The 19,657-nt window shown below is 50.2% G+C and overlaps 2 protein-coding genes across 12 annotated transcripts in view; both read left to right on the plus strand.

The window, feature by feature from the left end:
* Positions 1 to 10,505, plus strand: part of DYRK1A (dual specificity tyrosine phosphorylation regulated kinase 1A) — a 120,674-nt gene extending 110,169 nt beyond the window's left edge. For 7 of the 11 annotated variants that reach the window (XM_084873615.1, XM_084873611.1, XM_084873608.1 and 4 more), the window contains 3 exons: positions 751 to 1,075; positions 1,550 to 1,674; positions 7,312 to 10,505. In XM_084873615.1, coding sequence (XP_084729741.1) covers positions 751 to 1,075; positions 1,550 to 1,674; positions 7,312 to 7,932 — 1,071 coding nt within the window. In that variant the 3' untranslated portion in view covers positions 7,933 to 10,505. The remainder of the gene's footprint in view (positions 1 to 750; positions 1,076 to 1,549; positions 1,675 to 7,311) is intronic. The other 4 variants (XM_084873617.1, XM_084873613.1, XM_084873616.1 and 1 more) reach the window with 2 other exon arrangements.
* Positions 10,506 to 17,754: 7,249 nt separating this feature from the next.
* LOC311616435 (small ribosomal subunit protein eS25-like) lies at positions 17,755 to 18,238 on the plus strand. The gene has a single exon (XM_084871785.1). The coding sequence runs from the start codon at positions 17,798 to 17,800 to the stop codon at positions 18,173 to 18,175; it is 378 nt and encodes a 125-aa protein (XP_084727911.1). The 5' UTR covers positions 17,755 to 17,797; the 3' UTR covers positions 18,176 to 18,238.
* The last annotated feature ends 1,419 nt before the right edge of the window (positions 18,239 to 19,657 follow it).

A 19,657-nucleotide genomic window follows, 5' to 3' on the forward strand; every position in this document is an offset into this window, starting at 1 on the left:
GCGGTGCTGATGAGGCTGTGTGTACAGTGTGTGAGCGGTGCTGGCGGGGCTGTGTGTACAGTGTGTGAGCGGTGCTGGCGGGGCTGTGTGTACAGTGTGTGAGCGGTGCTGGTGGGGCTGTGTGTACAGTGTGTGAGCGGTGCTGGTGGGGCTGTGTGTACAGTGTGTGAGTGGTGCTGGTGGGGCCGAAGGATCTCTTTACTTCGCCCAGAGGGCAGCCCGTTCCTGCCTGTGCCTCAGGCCCTCTGTTCTAACTGCTGCTCCGCCCCAGACTTCCCAGCCCGGGTCCTGCTGGCTCCTGCCTCTCGGTCCCCGCTCCGCCCCTCCCAGGCCTGTTCACAGGCAGCTGTCAGACGTCGGTTCGGAGCCGGTGGAGCTCCCCTTGCCCGGACCTGTGGCAGGTGCTCCTCACCTGCTTCTCCTAGGAAGAGCTATGCATATTCATAACGCACTGAATTCTGGTTTTCTGAGCCCTCAGCTCTCTGATGGGTTTTTAAAAAGCAGTGCTTACCCGCCAGGCTGGTTTTTTCTTTCAGAGTGAGAGCAGTGGTCTTCTGCACTTTCTACATTGTAACTAGAAGCCAACATCCAGTGATTTTATTTTTTGAAATTTTCTAACCACAGTGCATTTGGAATAATTACATGTGAAAAAACATTAGAGGACTTAACTGTACACGTTTTTGAGATTAAGTAGACTTTTGCATATCCGATCAAACTTACAGAAAGCCTTTTTGTTTTTCTTCCGTGCAGGAGTATAAACCACCAGCAACCCGCAAACTCCACAACATTCTCGGCGTGGAAACGGGAGGGCCTGGTGGGCGGCGCGCTGGGGAGTCGGGTCATACGGTAGCTGACTACTTGAAGTTCAAAGACCTCATTTTAAGGATGCTGGATTATGACCCTAAAACGCGGATTCAACCGTACTACGCCCTGCAGCACAGTTTCTTCAAGAAAACAGCGGACGAGGGCACCAACACCAGTAACAGCGTGTCCACGAGCCCCGCCATGGAGCAGTCCCAGTCCTCGGGCACCACCTCCAGCACGTCGTCCAGCTCAGGTCTGTCCTCCGGCACAGGTGGGGCTTCCGCACGTTCTCTCTCTTACCTGGGGGCCGGGTGGGGGGGTGGGGCGGGGGTCTGTTAACGTGTTCTCAGGCAGCTGTTCGTGGGGTGGGGTGGGGCGGGGCGGGGAGGGGTCGTCTCACCTAGCTAGTCATTCCGTCAGGAAGGTCCCCTGCCCACAGCCTCTGTGTGTGGTTACGCTGTGATAAGTTCTGCTTGGGAGCTGGAAACAAAACTTCTTATTACCCCGAACTTGAATGGTGTTTTAAATGGGAATGCTTTGTCCGCATGCTTACACTTCCCCTAGCAAAGCCATCCTGATCGGTTGTAGGTCAGGGTTGATGTGCATGAATTGAATCAGGAATGCAGTGACTTCCTTGTAATGCAGATTTTGTGTGTGACACACTTAGTGTTAACGTTAGTTTTAGACAATAAACTCGAACAAAACTGCCTGTGTCCTCACCGTGGTTTGTGTTGCAATGCTTCAGGTGGGTCCTCGGGGACGAGCAACAGTGGGCGAGCCAGGTCGGACCCCACGCACCAGCATCGGCACAGCGGCGGGCACTTCTCAGCCGCCGTGCAGGCCATGGACTGTGAGACACACAGTCCCCAGGTGAGCTCGCCCCGCCCTGGTGCGCTCCTGCCCACGCGGCCTGGCCATCGGTGCCGAGTGCCCGTGGCGTGAAGGGCACGTCTCAGGGTTACAGCTTCCCCCCGTGCGGATTCTAACTGAAGAGGCACGTCCGTGCGATCCCCTGGTTATAGAGCTAACGTTTACGGTGCACACCAGCCACTGCTGAAAGGTCTCTTGTTTTACTTGTTGTTGACTGCACTCTACCCAGGTGTGATTTTTATTTGAAACACTTTTGAAAGGAACTTCTCTTTGTTTTTTTTAATATATTGTTATTGATCCCAGAGAGAGGGAAAGAGAGAAACATCAGTAAGAGAGAAGCATTGATGGGCTGCCTCCTGCAAGCCCCACACTGGGGATGGAGCCCACAGCCCGGCCTGTGCCCTGACCGGGAATTGAACCGTGACCTCCTGGTTCCGAGGTCGACGCTCAGCCTCTGAGCCACCATTGGTGGGCCCACCTGTGATCTCAGCGCCAGTAGTCCTGGGTTCTAATCAGTTTGTAGTTTGATTTCAGCTCCACGTTGTTTTGTATTCTTCTGGGGGTTTTTCTTTTTCTTTTTTTTCCTTTTTTTTTTCCTTTTTTCCCTTTTTGGTTTTTAAACCTGTTGAAGAGAAACTCATTTAAGTATAACTTTTTTAAAAGTTGAGGTGAAGTATGTGGTGGTGGTAACATTGCTTTGTAAAATAGCTGATTCCCTGAGCACCGCTGTGTGGTGCTTGGCAATGAGGGCTCAGTGTGCCATGGGAGTGCAGTGGCACTGAGGGGCTGGCTCCCTCCCCATCCTGGTCTGGGCTCCGCCCGGGGAGACCTCGCGCATCAGAGACGCAGTGGCTACTGTTCTTAGCACCGGCCGGCCTCTGCTGGGCCTCAGATCCTCTCTTACGTACCTTTTGAATAGCTGATATACTCATATGGTTAAAATAAGTAATATAAAGGGGGATTGAATGAAGTCTTCCCTTTTATGTCCTATAGACATCAATTTCTAATTTATGTTATTAGTTGGGATATTTTTTGACATGCAAACATAAAGTATATATGCATTTTACCTAATTTTTGTATATTGTATACAGTTTCACATTTTTTAACACGTTTTACATATTTGTTTAATATATTTTTAGAGATATTTTAGATAGCTTTTTCTTCAGAAAAAAATAGTCACACAGTATCTTGTTGCTTAGATATTCCATAAGTCACCCCTGCAGTCCTCTGTTAATGGACAGTTAGCTTGTCAGCTTTTTTTTTTTTTTTTTTTTTTTTTTTTTTTTTTACCACTACCAGTTATGCTGTAATAAATAACCTACACATGTCCTCCCACACATGTGCAGTTTGTGATGTCAGTTCCTGGTTGTGAGGTTGCTGGGTCAGAGGCGTGTGTTTTGATGTGACAGCTGTTGCCAAATCGCCCTCTCTAGGTTTGCCAGCTTCGTTTCCCATGAACAGAGTTTGGAGAAGCAGCCAGTGTGATTACCTTTGGGTCACTGTGAAATGGAAAATGCTAGTGAAGAATAGTTTTATTTTGCTTATTTTTTCTTATGAATTAATTTTAGTAGCTTCATGGTTTATGAACCATTAGTATTTTCTGAGGACTTTCTGCCTCTTTTTCTAGTGGATTGTTTTCAATTGTATTTTTGAATTTTGGTTCTCCGACCACTTTGTTGAGTGAATACTTAATGGTCTGTGCCAGCTGCTGGGGTAGACAGGCTTGGCCTTCCTGGAGCCTATAATGAGACAGGAAATGAAGGACACTGTTCCGAGGAATAAGCAGGGCAGGCACCATTGGCTGTGTAAACAAAGAGAAGGCAGGTAATGTAATAGAAAGTGGCCCTTTGTTGGGGGGGATGTATCAGTTCAACTAGGCAAATGGCTAGCAGTAGCCCCAATACATGATAGCTCAGAATATGCAGTTTCTCTCCTATGTCTCAGTCTAGAGTAGGTATTCAGCTTAGTGACATGGCTCTCTCCTCATGTCCTGGCTCCTCCATTCCCTAAGGCCTAGTGGCTTGTTGCATTCAGCGGGCGGAAGGCCTGGGGAGGTATGGTGTGGCCCTGTGTGGCCGTGACAGAGAAACTTTTCCTTACTTTCCGTTGGCTAAAGCGGAGGCACACGGCCATTCCTACATGCAGCGCAGTCTGTGCTCAAGAAGAGAGGAGCTCCTTGGTGGACAGCCAGCAGTCTCTGCCCCAGGAGTGGGCGGCATTAGCCAGGGGGTCAGGGAAGATTCTGGAACTGAAATGATGATAAAGAAGCATCCAAGCAGAAGGTGGAAATCAGAGCATCCTAGGCAGAAGGAACAGGAAGCACAGGTGCCCTGTGGCATTTGAAAGACCTTACCCAGGAGGAAGAACAGAGGGAGACCCTGTGCGTTAGAACCCTGATAGCAGGAGTGAGAATGGCTAGAGGGGAAGGCCGGGGAAGTGGGCATTGGCCCGATCTGTGCAGACCATGGGATGGCTTTTAGATTATCCTGTTAGTTTCTGAGTGCCGTGAGAAGTCACTAAAAGATTTTAAATGTGAAGTGATTGGGTTTGGGCTTTCTGTTAACTGCATTTTTCTTTGAATCTCCTGGCCCCTTCACCACCACCCCACTCCCACCCCCAGCCCCGCCTCTGGCAACCACAGTCTGTTTTCTATATATGTGAATAGGAGGGGTTTGGGTGTGTGTGTGTTTTCTTTCTTTTTTTTAAGATTCCACATACAAGAGAGATTATGTAGTATTTATCTTTCTTTGCCTGGCTTATTTCACTAGGCAGAATACTGTTAAGGTCCATCCATGCTGTTGCAAAAGGCAAAACCTCATTTTTAATGGCTAAATACTATTCCATTTTACATATACCACAATTTCTTTATCCATGCATCCATTAATGGACACTTAGATTGTTTCTGTAACTTGGTTATTGCAAATAATGCTACAGTGAACATGGGAATGCATGTATCTTTTTGAGTTAGTGTTTTTGTTTTCTTTGCATAAATACCCACAAGTGGGATTGCTGAATCATAAGGTGGTTCTATTTTTATTATTTTATTCTTATTTCTTAAAGAAAAGAATAATTTATTGACATTAGGGGGAGAGAGGGGGGGGGGGCAGAGAGAGAGAGAGAAACATCAGTTGGCTGCCTCCTGATGCCCCTGACCGGAGACCGAGTCCACACTCCAGGCACATGCCCCAACTGGGACTCGAACTCGCAACCTTTCAGTGCACAGGAAGACACGTAGTTCTCTTTTTAGTTTTTTAGGAACTTCTGTACTGTTTTTCATAGCAGCTGCACCAGTCTACATTCTTAGGAACAGTGCACGAGGGTTCTCTTTTCTCCACATTCTCGTCATCACTTGTTTTTTGTTTTGTTTTGAAATAATAACCACACTAGCCGGGACCGGTTTGGCTCAATGGATAGAGCGTCGGCTTGGGGACTGAAAGGTCCTGGGTTCGGTTCCGGTCGGGGGCATGTACCTTGGTTGCGGGCATATCCCCAGTGGGGGGTGTGCAAGAGGCAGCTGATCGATGACTCTCTCATCGATGTTTCTGGCTCTCTATGTCTCTCCCTTCCTCTCTGTACAAAATTAATAAAATATATTTAAAAAAAAAAAAAGAAATAATAACCACACTATTATTTGTGTGAAGTGATATCTCCTGTGGTTTTGATTATCATTTCTTTCATGATTGATGATGTTGAGCATCTTTTCAGTTAACTGTTGGCTGTCTGTATATCCTCTTTGGAAAAATGTCAATTCACATCTTCCACCTGTTTTCCCCCCCATCAGATTGGTGTGGATTTTTGTCTGTCATTTTCCTATTAAGTTGTGAGATTTTTATTTGTTTATTTTCTAATATATTTTGGATATTAACTCCTATCAGGTATAAGATGTGCAAATATTTTCTCCTGATTGGTAGGTTTTGTTTCATTTTGTTGATGGCTTCCTTCCAGTTTGATGTAGGTGCGCTTGTTTATTTTTCTCTCGTTGCTTGTGCTTTGGTGTCAGTTAAAGAAATCATCGCAGGACCTGTGTCAGTTGCTCTGCCCTTTTTCTTCGGGACCAGCTATGGTTTCAGTCTTCTGTTAAGTCTTCGTCACTCTGAGTTAGTTTTTGTATGTGATGTCAGTAGTGGTCGAAGTCATTCTTTTACACGTGGCTGTCCAGTGTTCCTAGCACCATTTATTGGAGACACTGTCCTTTCCTCAGGGTTGATTCTGGGCTCCTTTGTCATAGGTAATTGATCATATATGCAGGGGTTTATATCTAGGCTCTCTGTGTTTCATTGAATTGTGTGTCTGTTTTTATTGCCATTATCATACGGTTTTAATTACTATATCTTTGTAATTTAGTTTGAATTCAAGGAGTGTAATGCTTATTTTAAAAAAAAAATTTTTTTAAATATATTTTATTGATTTTTTACGGAGAGGAGGAGAGAGGGATAGAGAGCTAGAAATGTCGATGAGAGAGAAACATCAACCAGCTGCCTCTTGCACACCCCTACTGGGGATGTGCCCGCAACCAATGTACATGCCCTTGACCGGAATTGAACCCAGGATTTTTCAGTCCGCAGACCGACGCTCTACCACTGAGCCAAACCGGTTTCGGCTTATTTTAAAATTTTTTATTGATTGATTTTAGAGAGAGGAGAAACATCAATTTGTTGTTCTACTTATTTATGCATTCATGGTTGGTTACAACTTGTACGTACTCTAAATGGGGATCGAACCTGTAATGTTGGCATAGTGGGACAACATTCTAAGCTACTGAACTAATTGGCCAGGGCTATTTTATTCTTTTAGATGCAGTTATTAATAGGATTATTTTCTTTATGCCTCTGATAATTCATTATTAGTGTATAGAAATGCAATAGATTTTTGTGTATTGATTTTGTTCATCCTAGCTGAATTTGTTTAGTCTATCAGTTTTTTATGCCTAGAATTTTATGTATATGTCATTTGCAAATAGTGATAGTTTTGTACTATCCTTTCCAATTTGAATGCCTTTTATTTCTTTTACTTGCCTAATTTGGATTTGTGTTTCTAAAAAGATTTTTTTGGCTTTTTGGAGAATAAATTGAAAGAAGGCAAGGATGGAAGGTGGAAGTTGATTGAGGAGGCTGTTGTATAATTTTTAGGCAAGAGATGGCAGTGGCCTGGGATGGAGAGGAAGAAAGTGTCCAGGTGTGGGATCTAGTCTGAAGATACCGTTAATAATATTGCTGTTGGTTTGGATGGAGGAATGGCTGAGCGGTGAATGGACAGCAGTGCTTATACTGGAACAGAGGATGGAGAGAAGGGCTTTAGGAGGAAAGTAAAGAATTCCTTTCGGACTTCCTCAAATATTTACTTAGCTATCTCTTTCCAGAAAAGAATTCACTTGTCCTTGGCATAGAAGGTACTTCCAAGGGAAAAGAGTGGCCTGTGAAACACATGAGTCTATTTATGGGTATAACTTGCTAAAAATTGTAGCTTTCATAATTAAATATTTTGTTCTCTTGAACATGTTTGGGATTTTGCATTATAGAACTAACTTAAGTTTCAAAACCTTCCTGTCGTTGATGTAAATGCTAGTGCTGTAGCTTTTGACTGAAGATTAAAACTCTGAAAAGTACTCGGCCTAAACCCAAACATCCGTTCTTCCAGGTGCGTCAGCAGTTCCCTGCTCCTCTCGGCTGGTCAGGCACTGAAGCTCCTACACAGGTCACTGTCGAAACTCATCCTGTTCAAGAAACGACCTTTCATGTAGCCCCTCAACAGAATGCATTGCATCATCACCATGGAAACAGTTCCCATCACCACCACCACCACCACCACCACCACCACCACCATGGACAACAAGCCTTGGGTAACCGGACCAGGCCAAGGGTCTACAATTCTCCAACGAATAGCTCCTCTACCCAGGATTCTATGGAGGTTGGCCATAGTCACCACTCCATGACATCTCTGTCTTCCTCAACTACTTCTTCCTCCACCTCTTCCTCCTCTACTGGTAACCAAGGCAACCAGGCCTACCAGAACCGCCCAGTGGCTGCTAATACCTTGGACTTTGGACAGAATGGAGCTATGGACGTTAATTTAACCGTCTACTCCAATCCCCGCCAAGAGACTGGCATAGCTGGACATCCAACATACCAATTTTCCGCTAACACAGGTCCTGCACATTACATGACTGAGGGACCTCTGACAATGAGGCAGGGGGCCGACAGAGAAGAGTCCCCCATGACAGGAGTTTGTGTGCAACAGAGTCCTGTAGCTAGCTCGTGACTAAATTGAAACTTGAGTTTGTTTCTTGTGTGTTTTTATAGAAGTGGTGTTTTTTTCCAAAAAAACAAAAACAAAAAAAAACAAAGTGCAAAGCTGCTTGAATCAGAAGGAGATTAACACACTGAACCGCTACGAGAGGGCAAAGCTGACTTTTTTTTTAACTTGAAAAGATCGCAAAGGGACAGTGAAGTTTTTAAAGGGGCCATGTCCAAACCCACCTTTTGGACAGCTCCGAGGTGTCCTCTTTTTGCCTCCCCCACTTCACCTTGCCCATCCCAGTCGTAGTGGGTTTTTTTGTCTTTCTATTCCACAGAAGTTCATGTTCAGATGTTGGTCTTGGTCATTTGCCAACTAATTTTAAAATAAAAAGGCACTGCACCTAATTTGCATAAAGGGCCCCACAAGGGTGTTTTTTTCCCTGTTTTGTTTTGTTTTTGTTTTGTTGTGGGTGGGGGGTGGGTTGTTCAGTCCTCTAAACACACGTGGGCACGGAGATGCAGTTCTGTCAGGAAGAGGGAGCTCCAGCTCACAAACCACCTGCAGCGCGGAGGGCCGGTGGTCCGGAGGTCAGGCACAGTGAGCATGCTCAGTGGCGGGGATCAGCGCTCTCCTGTCTGAACCTACTGAGGAGCAAAGCAGCAATCACATGGGATCCTGTGGGTCTCCCGTGGGAGAGGCCGCAGCGAGGAGCGGACGTGACTGGTCTCCCAACCAAGGTGCACTGAGAAGCAATCAACGGGTCAGTCGCGGCCAGTCCTGGGGAGGTCTGAGTGGTGGTCTTTGGGATAACCTTTGGCCTTATGGATTTGGACTCGAAACGAGAAGAGCCTACCATTTCAGATGCAATCACTTTGGACATGCTTTCGCAGACAGTCCTTAATGCTGAAAACACAGAGAATGGGTAATTCAAGAGGCCTTTCTTTTAAATAGACTTTTGTGACCCACTAATTGTAAGGTATTGCAAGGTCACTTTGCGTGTGTCATAAAGCTGACTTCCTTATTGGTTGAAGGTCACAGAGGTAGTGGTTTGCTTTGATGGAAATAGCTACAGCTGTGTCCCTTCCTGCTTTTTACTTTTCTTTTGCTTTTTCTTGGCACGTGGTATCGCCACCATTTCTTCTGCACAACGATGTCTTCTGTTCATCCTGAACATTTTTTAAAAATGCAGAATTTTATGTGACTGCTTTTTTGCCTCACAATTATGCTGTGAATTTTACAAAAATTTATTTTCTTTTTTGATAATTTATTGTACCAAAGCTGTTTTTATAGCACATAGATGTCTGTAACCAATAATGTAGCAGTTCTGCACTTTGACACAAGGTGTAACTAGACCATTTTTAAATGTCAGTTGAAAATTATGGCTGTACTATTGCTTAAACAAAACTGGAACTGTTGAACCCATAGCCAATACATTTACAGCAATCTGTGTACTGAACATAATAGATTGACATCTAATTCAAGACTACAACACCTATTACATTCTAACGTGTTCAGGCTTCTGAAGGGAGAGGGACACTGGATCCAGAAGCGGTGGAGCCAGCAGTTGATTCTTGTATTCCTGATTAACCTACACGTAAGCCCTGGGTGGCACCAACAGGTCCCGAGTGAGCGCGAGCAGAGCGAGGCCCCGCACCTGGCCCGGCGCGAGCGGCTGGCGTGGGCAGGGCCTGGGCTCGAGGTGACGCTGCCTTAACGTGGCGCAGGCCGGCAGTTGCTAAATCTGTGTTCCCATTTTAAATAGACCAGTGGTAGAGTGTCACACCATTGAGCGGTTGACTGGGGAGAATGAAGATGAGTCACTTACTGTCCGGGATCAAAAGAAGCCTAGGAGAGAAGCAGTAATCTACCTCTGCCGATAACCCTGTTCAAACAACTCAGCAGAACACCAGTCACTTCTTATTGGTCGACCCCATGGGGCTGCCTGGGCCAGCGCTTTCGAGCAGACACAGGTTTTCACGTGTAAACAGTGCTGAGAGAGAGGCTGAGAGCTCCGTGACTGAATGGAAACGTGGAGGTAATCCGTTTCTGTGCACCACACAAAATTCTTTTTTTTGTTAATCAGGAAATCCATATTTATTTTGTAATTAAATGTCACGCCTGTGGATGATTTTTGAACTTGGTAGTTCATAAAGGTTTACAGTGAATAAAAGGATATCATCTTGAGTATAGCAATATCAAAAGGAACTCAGTAGTTACTGCTGTTTAGGAATATAAGGTGATGATACCATATGGGTCAGGTCATTTTTTTCTGTGCTGGTTGCCACATCTTAAAAAAGCACCAAAAAACGAAAGTAGTTTTTAAACCGCTACTCACATAAAGGAAGTCATACAACCCAGTGCTTCTGCACACTGTGTTACGTTACAGTCCAGTTTTGTGTGCTTTCCTACACGGTTTGGTTACAGGACTTCTGTGCATTGTAAACATAAACAGCATGGAAAAGGTTAAATACCTGTGTGCAGATTGTAAGATCTGGTCCGGACTTGCTGTGTATATTGTAACGTTAAATGAAAAGAATCCCCTTTGTATTATAGTCATGCGGTCTTATGTATGATAAACAGTTGAATAATTTGTCCTCAGACTCTTTACTATGCTTTTTAAAAATTAATTTCAGAGCAATGTGAACACAGTAAAAACCTTCCTATGCAATTCACCTGGCGCAGGTAATGGTCTGGTCGGTACACGGAGCATCAGGTCAGTCACATGTAAAAGGACAATAGTTACATCGACCCAGGCTTCAAAACTCTCGGAAGAATTGGAGGTTTAACGGATCATTTTCATTTTTCAAGTTGGCTTTCTGCAGGATCGGTGACGTGGTTCCCGGCCTCGGGCGCACGTTGCTGACAGACCCCTGTTGGGATGGATGTGAGGGGAGGCGATGGCTCACAGGCTGTCCTGCTTGAAGCCATAGGGACACACGTCCTGTCTGTCCTCCTCCCGACCCTCTTCTAAGCATGTCATGAGCTTCATGGGCAGAGTGCTGGAATTCTGCTCCAGTGAATTAATTTCTCACCTAGTGTCTTCTCCTTCTGTAAGTTACCCTGCCAAGTATCTATTAAGGTGGCTTTCAGAAGGCAAACACTTAAAAAGGGTCACTCTGTGACCTTGAGGTTGGCCGCATACAATGCTTACTCTCGCCACATGTAAGCAGAAACTCCCGTTAGCTTTTTCCTAGGGTCTAACATTTTACCCGGGTCAGTGGCACATGGTTCTCCACCAGCCTAGGCTTGCTTTTATTGAGCGAGTTTAGACTGTGAGTACAGGTCATTGAGGCTGCAGCCATTCTGTAAGCCGCAGGGTGACCTTGGGTTTGCCGCTGGGCCCTCTTCTCTGGGACCCGTGTGTTAAACTTGCGCCACCAGCGGTATACGGAAATGGCCGTGTTCACAGGTGAGATGGCGAATGCCAGGTTTCTCCCAGGTCCGTGGCCGGCTCCCCAGGCCTGCCCGCCACTCTGAGAACGCAGGCTCAGTCCTCACTTGGCATTCACTTGTGAAGCGGTTCATTTTAGATACACAATGGAGAAAGTGAATTGTAGAGGTTAGGATTGGGTGAAGCTGACGGGGTACTGAGACCACATTCAGATTTCTTAGAACCCTGCTGGGAAGAGAGCAGAAGTCCTGTTCCCCAGCCGCATTCCCCCAGGCGTGTTTCCTGGGGAACACGAGGGAACACACAGAGCAAGGAGAACCCTAAGACGCTTCCTCCTCCTCGGCCATCCCTCTGGTGCATCGTGTCCCTGTCGGCGTCCATGGGGCTCCGGGGACGGCACTGGCTGCCCGCACTGGCCGCGTGTCCGGCCGCTGGGCTAACGCACCATGTGTTCCTGTGGCCGCGGCAGGAGGTAAGTGGCCGCTGGTGTGTGTGTGTCTTTCTCTCCGGCGTCCTGCACAGCCAAGCCCCAGACGGCAGCTGCCGTGGCAGGAACCGGTGAAGAACCACCGTGTGTGGGCATCAGAGCTGTTTGGGATAATATTCACCTGAACCTGGAGAGCACAGGTATTTGTCATTGTTAATTTCTTCCAATTTCTTACCTTAGATTTTCTTTAAACACACAAATACCTAACAACTGGGGATCGGGAGCCCCACGGGTTACAGCACACAGCTAGCTTCTCCAGCTCCTGGGTGGTTACCCCAAAACTGACTTTCCCCAGTTTCCCATCCTGAGGGCAGGTCCGTTGAGGTGGAGTCTGGCTGGAGGGGCTTGGCGAGGAGCGTCCTGTGCAGAGGCTGCTGGTTTGGTTCCCACTCGGGGATCACATCTGGGCTTCGGGTTCTCGCGCTCTCAGCGTGTCCTCGGTGCGGACTTGGGGAAGGCGGCAGAGAGGGGTGGGGATCGCACGTAAGGGTGTCAGGCCGGCATGCGTGCTTCCTGCCGCGGGCAGCGGAACGTGGACCTGCCGCTTCAGAGCAGTGAGGGGGCCGCAATGCTCCAAGGACTCGCCTTCTGGTACTGCCATGGGGCGCCACTGCCATCAGGTGCCACTGCCATCAGGTGCCACTGCCATCGGGCGCCACCGCCATCGGGCGCCACCGCCATCGGGCACCACTGCCGTCGGGTGCCACTGCCATCGGGTGCCACTGCCATCGGGCGCCACCGCCATCGGGCACCACTGCCATCGGGTGCCACTGCCATCAGGCTCCACTGCCATCGGGCGCCCCCGCCATCAGGCACCCCCGCCATCAGACACCACTGCCATCGGGCTCCACTGCCGTCGGGTGCCACTGCCATCCCGGGATGCACCAGGCCTTTGCTGCGGGAGGAGGAAGTGGTGCCGATGGAGCTGCCGTGCCCGGGCCGGTGGGACGCTGTCCGCCACCAGGACGAGGCTCCTCCGGGATGAAGCCCCTCCGGATGCTGCGCCCGCACCCAGCCCGCCCAGGAGGCCGAGGAGCGTGTGGCCACCTGAGTCTGAGCATTTCCAAGTGCTTTCCTGCAGCCTCTGTGTAATGATTACAACTCACAGCTTCGATGGCGTCACACACGTTATAAAACAGCCTCCGAGAGAGGAGAGAGCACCAGGTGCCAGCAGTGAGGCTCCCCGTCTCCTTCCTTCCCGTCCTCTTGGGAACGCGTGGATGTGCGCCTGCCGGGAGCTCTGTCCCCGGAGTGCCCCCCCCCTCGGTCTCCCCCAGACGGCGTCTCCGGGCGGCTGGTGTGAGCAGCTGACCTGTCGGCGAGGCCTGCGCTGTGGTGGCTGCGTCTCCGGCTCCAGCATCGGCTCAGATCCTTCCTCATCCTGGCAGCCCCCCTCGTCTTTCCGCCCCGGAGGAGCAACTGGTGCCCACGCCGGGGTTTACAGCTCACAGGCCAGGCGTGAGGACTGGCAGGACGGGGCGTGGTGCAGGGGAGAGCCCGCGCCGCTGACCGCGCCCTGTCCGCCGCTGCCCGCGTGGCCGGGGGCGGTGAGCACTGTGTCTGAGGAAACGGACTGCTCCGAGGTCACTTCTTCCGGGGTCCCCTGGTGCTAACATTGGACTTGGCTTTGCCGTGCACATGCCCACGTCTGCGTTCGAACTCTGTGTGCTGCCCTTCCCTTTGCTCGGATGTGATGCGTGGCATGTGAATGTTCTAGAAAGGATGGTTTTCACGGGGCTGATGGAGGAGGACTGCAGGGGCCTGTCTGACGGCACTGCCCGTGGACCTGGGCGTCCTCCTGCTCATGGCGGCCGTCTTGGCGGTGTGTTGGCCGGGGCTGGGGCCGTTAAAGGGACAGCAGGTTCCCAGGGAGCCCTGCTCTCAGTCTGACAACTGTGAGTGCTAAGGACTCTCAGGGCCTCTGAGTGGGGATGTCAAACAGCGTTTGATACAAACGAATGGATTGAAGGCGAGAAAGCGGGGGATGGCACGATTTTGGTTCTTACGGAGGCAAATGATGGAGAATGAGATGGCGTTTTAGACACCAGAGGCTGGAGGTCACCTAGACCCTGGCCGCTCAGGGGAGTCGGGTCCTGCGGCCTCAGCATCCCCTGGCCCGGCGCTCAGACGCTGCATGAGAACCAGGCGCCGGGCCGTTCCCGTGTCGGCAGAGACGGGTCACTGACCTGCCCGCCCTGCCCACGGAGAAACCCAGTGCTTCAGCCGCTTGTTCAAGAGGACCCGCCGAGAGGGGCGGTCTCCGCTGCTCCTGGCCTCTCGCCAGCCCTGGGATGACCTTGACGTTGAGATCACGGCACCATCTACAGCTGAGACCGCCCCAGCTGTGCCCCTGCGGGCGGAGCTGGAAGGCAGAGCGGTGACTCCATTAGCGGGGGCCTGAGCTCTGCCCCGGCAGGTGAGCGGTGACAGATGCCGGTTGTCTGGCCTGAGGAGCCGCACTGAGGCGCCTAAGGCTCTGCTTGGCGGGCCGCTCGGACCTTGGACGTGCCGGACAGGTTTCTCCCTGACTTCCATGCTCAGGAACTGAAACAGCGTCCTGGAGGCTCCGCAGGGTCAGGGTGGGCTTGTGCCCGTCTGTCCTCTCCGCCCCATTCTTTCTCCCGCCGGGACATCTGCCCCTTCTGCCTTCCAGGGTCAAACGCAGAGCATTGTCCTCTTTCCGAAGCAGTCTGGCCTTGCAGTCGATGTTGATGGTTGATCAGGATCAACCCATGATTTTGTGCATTCAGGATTCTCAAAATAAGTAACTCCTGTCCTGGCTCCGACTCTCCCCAGTGGTGTCTGCCAAGTGTGTGACAGCGGGTGACCCTTCACGGGACAGTCTCCCCTCTGGTCTCTCCCATCAGCCCCAACTCCAACTCCGTGTGCAACCACCCAGGTGAGTGGCCGCTCAGTCTCTTCCTGTGACAGGGCCCGGGCCAGGCCTCTGCACTGAGAGGGAGGCCCTGTAGGACTCTGAACCAAGGGAAGCGCTGCAAGGAGAAATGAGATTTGTTACGGTTTGGTGATGATCAGGGAAGCCCGTCTTTTGTCTTCCTGAGCCATTCCAGCTTGTGTCCTCTGCTGCTGTTGCTTGCATTTCCCCGTTTGAGGCTGTAGCAGGCCCTGGCACAGCCCCCGTTGGCAGCCCTCGGGCACAGAAGCCCTGGCACAGCCCCCCTGGGTGGTGGCCCTCGGGCACAGAAGCCCTGGAAGAGCCCTCGGTGGTGGCTCTCGGGCACAGAAGCCCTGGCACAGCCCCCAGTGGTGGTCCTCTGGCACAGAAGCCCTGGAAGAGCAGCGAGCCTTTGGCCTGGGCTCCTGCTCGTTGCCAGGGGTGTCGGCAGTGGCACCAGCCTCCCGGTGCTGCGTGGCCCACCCAGCTAAGAGTGTCCTTTACATGTCAAATGGTTGAAAAACATCAAAGAAATATATTTCATGTTTGAAAGTTATATGAGACTTGAATTTCAGTATTCACATACCAGGAACAAATAATTGGTAATAACTATTGTATGGTATGCTTTAAGTTTCATAAACATTTTGAAATGCAGAGACAAATTTAGGACAATATCGTGCAAGACTTTACATTAAAAATGAAAAGAGGTTCATGAGAGAAATCAGGGAGACTTAAATAAATGGAGAGGTGATGAAAACGGAATTCACATGGAGCCTCAGAATATGGGTATGGATTGAAATGTCCACAATTGATAGGATATTTTTTCTCCCCTAATCTATATACTCAACACATTCCCAGTCAAAACTCCACATGTTTATCTGTAGAATTTAACAGGGTCATCCTAAAAATTTTATAGAAATGTCATAGGACAAACAAAACAATTTTGAAAAAGAATAAAGTTAGAAAATTATTCTACTTGATTTCAGGATTTGCTGTAAATACAGAGCAGTGAGACTGTTTGGACAGAGAGGGAGAGGATAGGACTGGAATGTCGGGTCCGGAAATAGGCCCACACTTATACCAGGTGTACCGGTTAGTAATGTGGATTCTGTCATCAAAGAAACACGGTAATTTCAAGAGGAACGTCAGAAGTGCTTTATTCAAAGTAGTGTCCATCGCTAGCTACACATTTCCCCCATCTTTTAGGTAATTTGTGCATACCGTCCCAATAGAACTTTTCTTGTTTTGAGGCAGACCATTCAGAGACCCAATTTTCTTAACAAAGGCGCCAAGGTAACAACAGGGACTGATGGTCTTTCCAGTAGATTCTGAAGCAACTAGACATCCACATACGGAAAGTGAGCCTCACTCCTATGTCACACCATGTGCAGAAGGCACCCTGCAATGGATCCTTGACCTGAACATAAAGACCCAAAACTATAAAACTTACAGATGAAGAAAGTTCTAGAAAAAGAACTTACAATCCAAGACGATGAGCAACCCAATTAAAAAGAGGGCCAGGTGTTTGAGCATACACTCCGGAAAGGAGGCATTAGTGGCCAATAAGCTCATCAGAAAACGTCTGGTATCACCAGCATCAGTAACATGCCCCTCAGACCATGAGGAGATTCTCCTGGGCCGCAGGAGGGTGGACACCAGCAGGGGTGAGAGTGTAGTCGCAGCTCAGATGCATGGGAGGATGACGCGTTAGGGTCGCTTCGAGAAAATGCCAACTTCTTATTAAACATTCACCGTCCCTAGGACCAAGCAGTTCCACTTCTACGTATCTTTTACTGGTGAGAAATAAAAACACGTCCACTGAAACACTGGTACAAGGGTCTTCATAACAGCTTCAGTCTTATTGTCTGACCAGGGAAACAGCCCGGGTTCTGTCCGCGGAGAGTGGGTGAGGACACGGTGATGTGTTCATTCAGGGGAACACACCTCGGCCACAGAAGAGACAGACTCCTGACCGCGGGACCCACGTGCCTCTTACAAGCAGCGTGTTGAGTGGAACAAGCCGGACACAAGGACGCATGCTACTTGGTCCTGTATCTCAGCTTCTAGAACACGTCAGACGAGCTGTGTTGAGACAAACCTCAGCCGTGGTTCTCTCTGGGGGTGAGGGTGGGGGGACTGAGCAGGAATGGTTGGAGTAAGCTCCGGGTGATGAAAACCTTCAGTTACCACAGGTGCTAGACTCACACAGGTCTCCCCATTGGGCACAGCTCCCTGAATGGTGCCCTTAAGGTCAGTTCACCCCACTTTATGTAAGCTAAAGGCCCGGTGCATGAAATTCGTGCACAGTACGGTCCCTAGGCCTGGCCTGCAATCAGGGCCACCTTCCCCACCTGCCGGCAGTTGGCCCTGCGACCCTCTGCCACCCACCCCCGGTTCCTTGTTCACCTTTGGGTGATGGGAGCCTGCCGGTCATGGGGAGAGATTGAGAGGTGGTCAGTGCACCTCACAGCGACTGGTTGTGTGGTCACTCTGGTCATTCTGCCATTAGGGTCAAGTTGCATTTTACCCTTCTGTTATATAGGATTATCTTAAATAAAAAGTAGGGAGCCCTGGCCTGTTGCTCAATGGTTAGAGCACTGGCCGTGCACCTAAGGGTAGCAGGTTTGATTCCCAGTCAAGGGCATGTACCTGGGTTGCAGTTCAATCACCGGCTTGGTTGGGGTCTGTGTGGAAGGCAACCAGTTGTGTGTCTCTCACATCAATGTTTCTCTCTTCCTTCTTCCCTCCCTCCCTGCCTCCCTCCCTAGCCCTCCTTCTCTTCACTCTCTAAAAACCAATGGGGAAAACATCCTTGAGTGAGGATTAAAATCTAGGTAAGGCTGAAACCGGTTTGGCTCAGTGGATAGAGCGGACTGAAGGGTCCCAGGTTCGATTCCAGTCAAGGGCATGTACTGTGGTTGTGGGCGCAACCCCGGGGGGGGGTGTGTGTGTGTGTGTGCAGGAGGCAGCTGATCGATGTGTCTCTCTCATTGATGTTTCTGGCTCTCTGTCCCTCTCTTCCTCTCTGTAAAAAGTCAATAAAATATATTTTAAAAAAAACACAACAGATCTTGGCGAGGCAGCAGCGTCTCTGTGCTCTCCGACCCCCGCCATGCCGCCCAAGGACGACAAGAAGAAGAAAGATGCTGGAAAGTCGGCCAAGAAAGACAAAGACCCTGTGAACAAGTCTGGGGGCAAGGCCAAAAAGAAGAAGTGGTCCAAAGGCAAAGTTCGGGACAAGCTCAATAACCTGGTCTTGTTTGACAAAGCCACGTACGAGAAGCTCTGTAAGGAAGTTCCCAACTACAAGCTCATCACCCCAGCGGTGGTCTCCGAGCGGCTGAAGATCCGCGGCTCCTTGGCCAGGGCCGCCCTTCAGGAGCTCCTCAGCAAAGGACTTATTCAACTGGTCTCAAAGCACAGAGCCCAGGTGATTTACACCGGAAACACCAAAGGCGGGGATGCCCCCGCTGCCGGAGAAGATGCGTGAACAGTAGATCTCACCAGCTGTACATTTTGAAAAATAAACCTTTATTAAATCAGTAAAAAAAAAAAAAACAAAACAAAACAAAACAAAAAAAGTAGGATCTTATATGAAAAAGAAAGAGGGTTAAATCTCAAATGTGTGACCCTTGGTGAGGCCACACCTCAGACGCAGGGGCACCCCGGCTACTTTCGGGAAGCAATGCCTCTGAGCTGCTCCGGAGATTGCGGGAGGCAGCAAGGGGTCTCCCAGACCGGGGTGAGAGGCTCCGGGGCTCCGCAGGCGGAGGCAGAGCAACGGCTCCGCTGATGAACCGGCCGCCGGTCCCCTCATTAGAGGCCCCGTGGGAAGGCCCATAACTCACCCCTTAAGGCTCCGGACGGGACACGAGGGGCCATGGCCACACCCTGCTCCCCGGGGAAGGACGGCGAGTCTCTGGGTTTGGGGTCACGGAGCAAGCACCTGGGCGAGCACACAGCAGCAAACGTGGGGATGAGCCTCCGGGTCCTGACCTCTGGCCGTGCTCCCTCTGCTGTGTCCCCAGCTCACTGCCCCCCATTGCTCGCTGCCCCCTTCCCCCCCTGCACGCATCCCCCTGGGAAAGGCCATCCCGGCAGCGGAGCTGTGTTTCATGGGGGAACTGGAGTGCTGCCAGGAAGGCGGGGTGCTCCAGCTGGGGCTGGAGAGGGCAGTGGTGTGTGTGTGTGTGGGGGGGGGGGGAGTTTCTCTGTGGGCGTGGGTTCTGGATGTCCCTTCCCGTGGTCTCTCTGGGCCTCGGGTCCCCCCGGTGTGAAGCAGAGGTTTGGTGTGGGCCGGCCTCTGAGTTGGAAAGTTTGTGAATTTCTTGCAATCTTCAGGCCCCATCGCCATCACCGTCACCCACATCCCCAGCACCCTCTGCCGAGCCCCAGGGGTCTGTCCTCTGTGCGTCTGAAAGCGACCTGTGTCATCTCCTGTCTCAAGTCCTGGCCGTTTACTAGCACTCTCCCACGTCCGCCCGCTGGGCCCAGTTTCCTGCTGGCAGCCGCCCCTGCCCCGCACCAGCCCCGCTCCTGCGTCTCTGACTTGAGTTAGAGCTTTTCTTACTAAACGCACATTCTGTCCACGGGACTCACCACACGTTGCACAGTGTAGTTAGAAATAAACGTCATTTTTGCAAGACACCATGATGTTAGGAGAATCTTACTAAAGCCTTTCCCTCAGGGTCTCTCTCTCCTGGACTTTCATCCAGGCAGCACTTGTGACTTTTCTGGAAGGTGCTGCTCATGGTTTTGTTTCCCCGAGGACTCTGTCTCTGCTGCTCCCCTGTCCCTGCCCCACACCGGTCACTGGGGTGTAGCTCAGCTTGCCCCTCTGTGGACAACTGTGCCCTGGTGTTGTGTCCGCAGGCGGCTGGCTTTGGCCGGCTGGATGTTAGCAGCCGGGGTGCGAGCAGAAGCTTCACGGGGCCTGGGTGGTGCTCCTCGCCTCCCTCACGCCCGGAAAGAA

Source organism: Pipistrellus hanaki, assembly GCF_964339955.1.
Source record: "Pipistrellus hanaki genome assembly, chromosome: 2".
Taxonomy (NCBI): domain Eukaryota; kingdom Metazoa; phylum Chordata; class Mammalia; order Chiroptera; family Vespertilionidae; genus Pipistrellus; species Pipistrellus hanaki.

Bases quoted from the DNA above. Each gene is read 5' to 3' on its own strand.
- LOC311616435 (XM_084871785.1), top strand. From the start codon at position 17,798: ATGCCGCCCAAGGACGACAAGAAGAAGAAAGATGCTGGAAAGTCGGCC.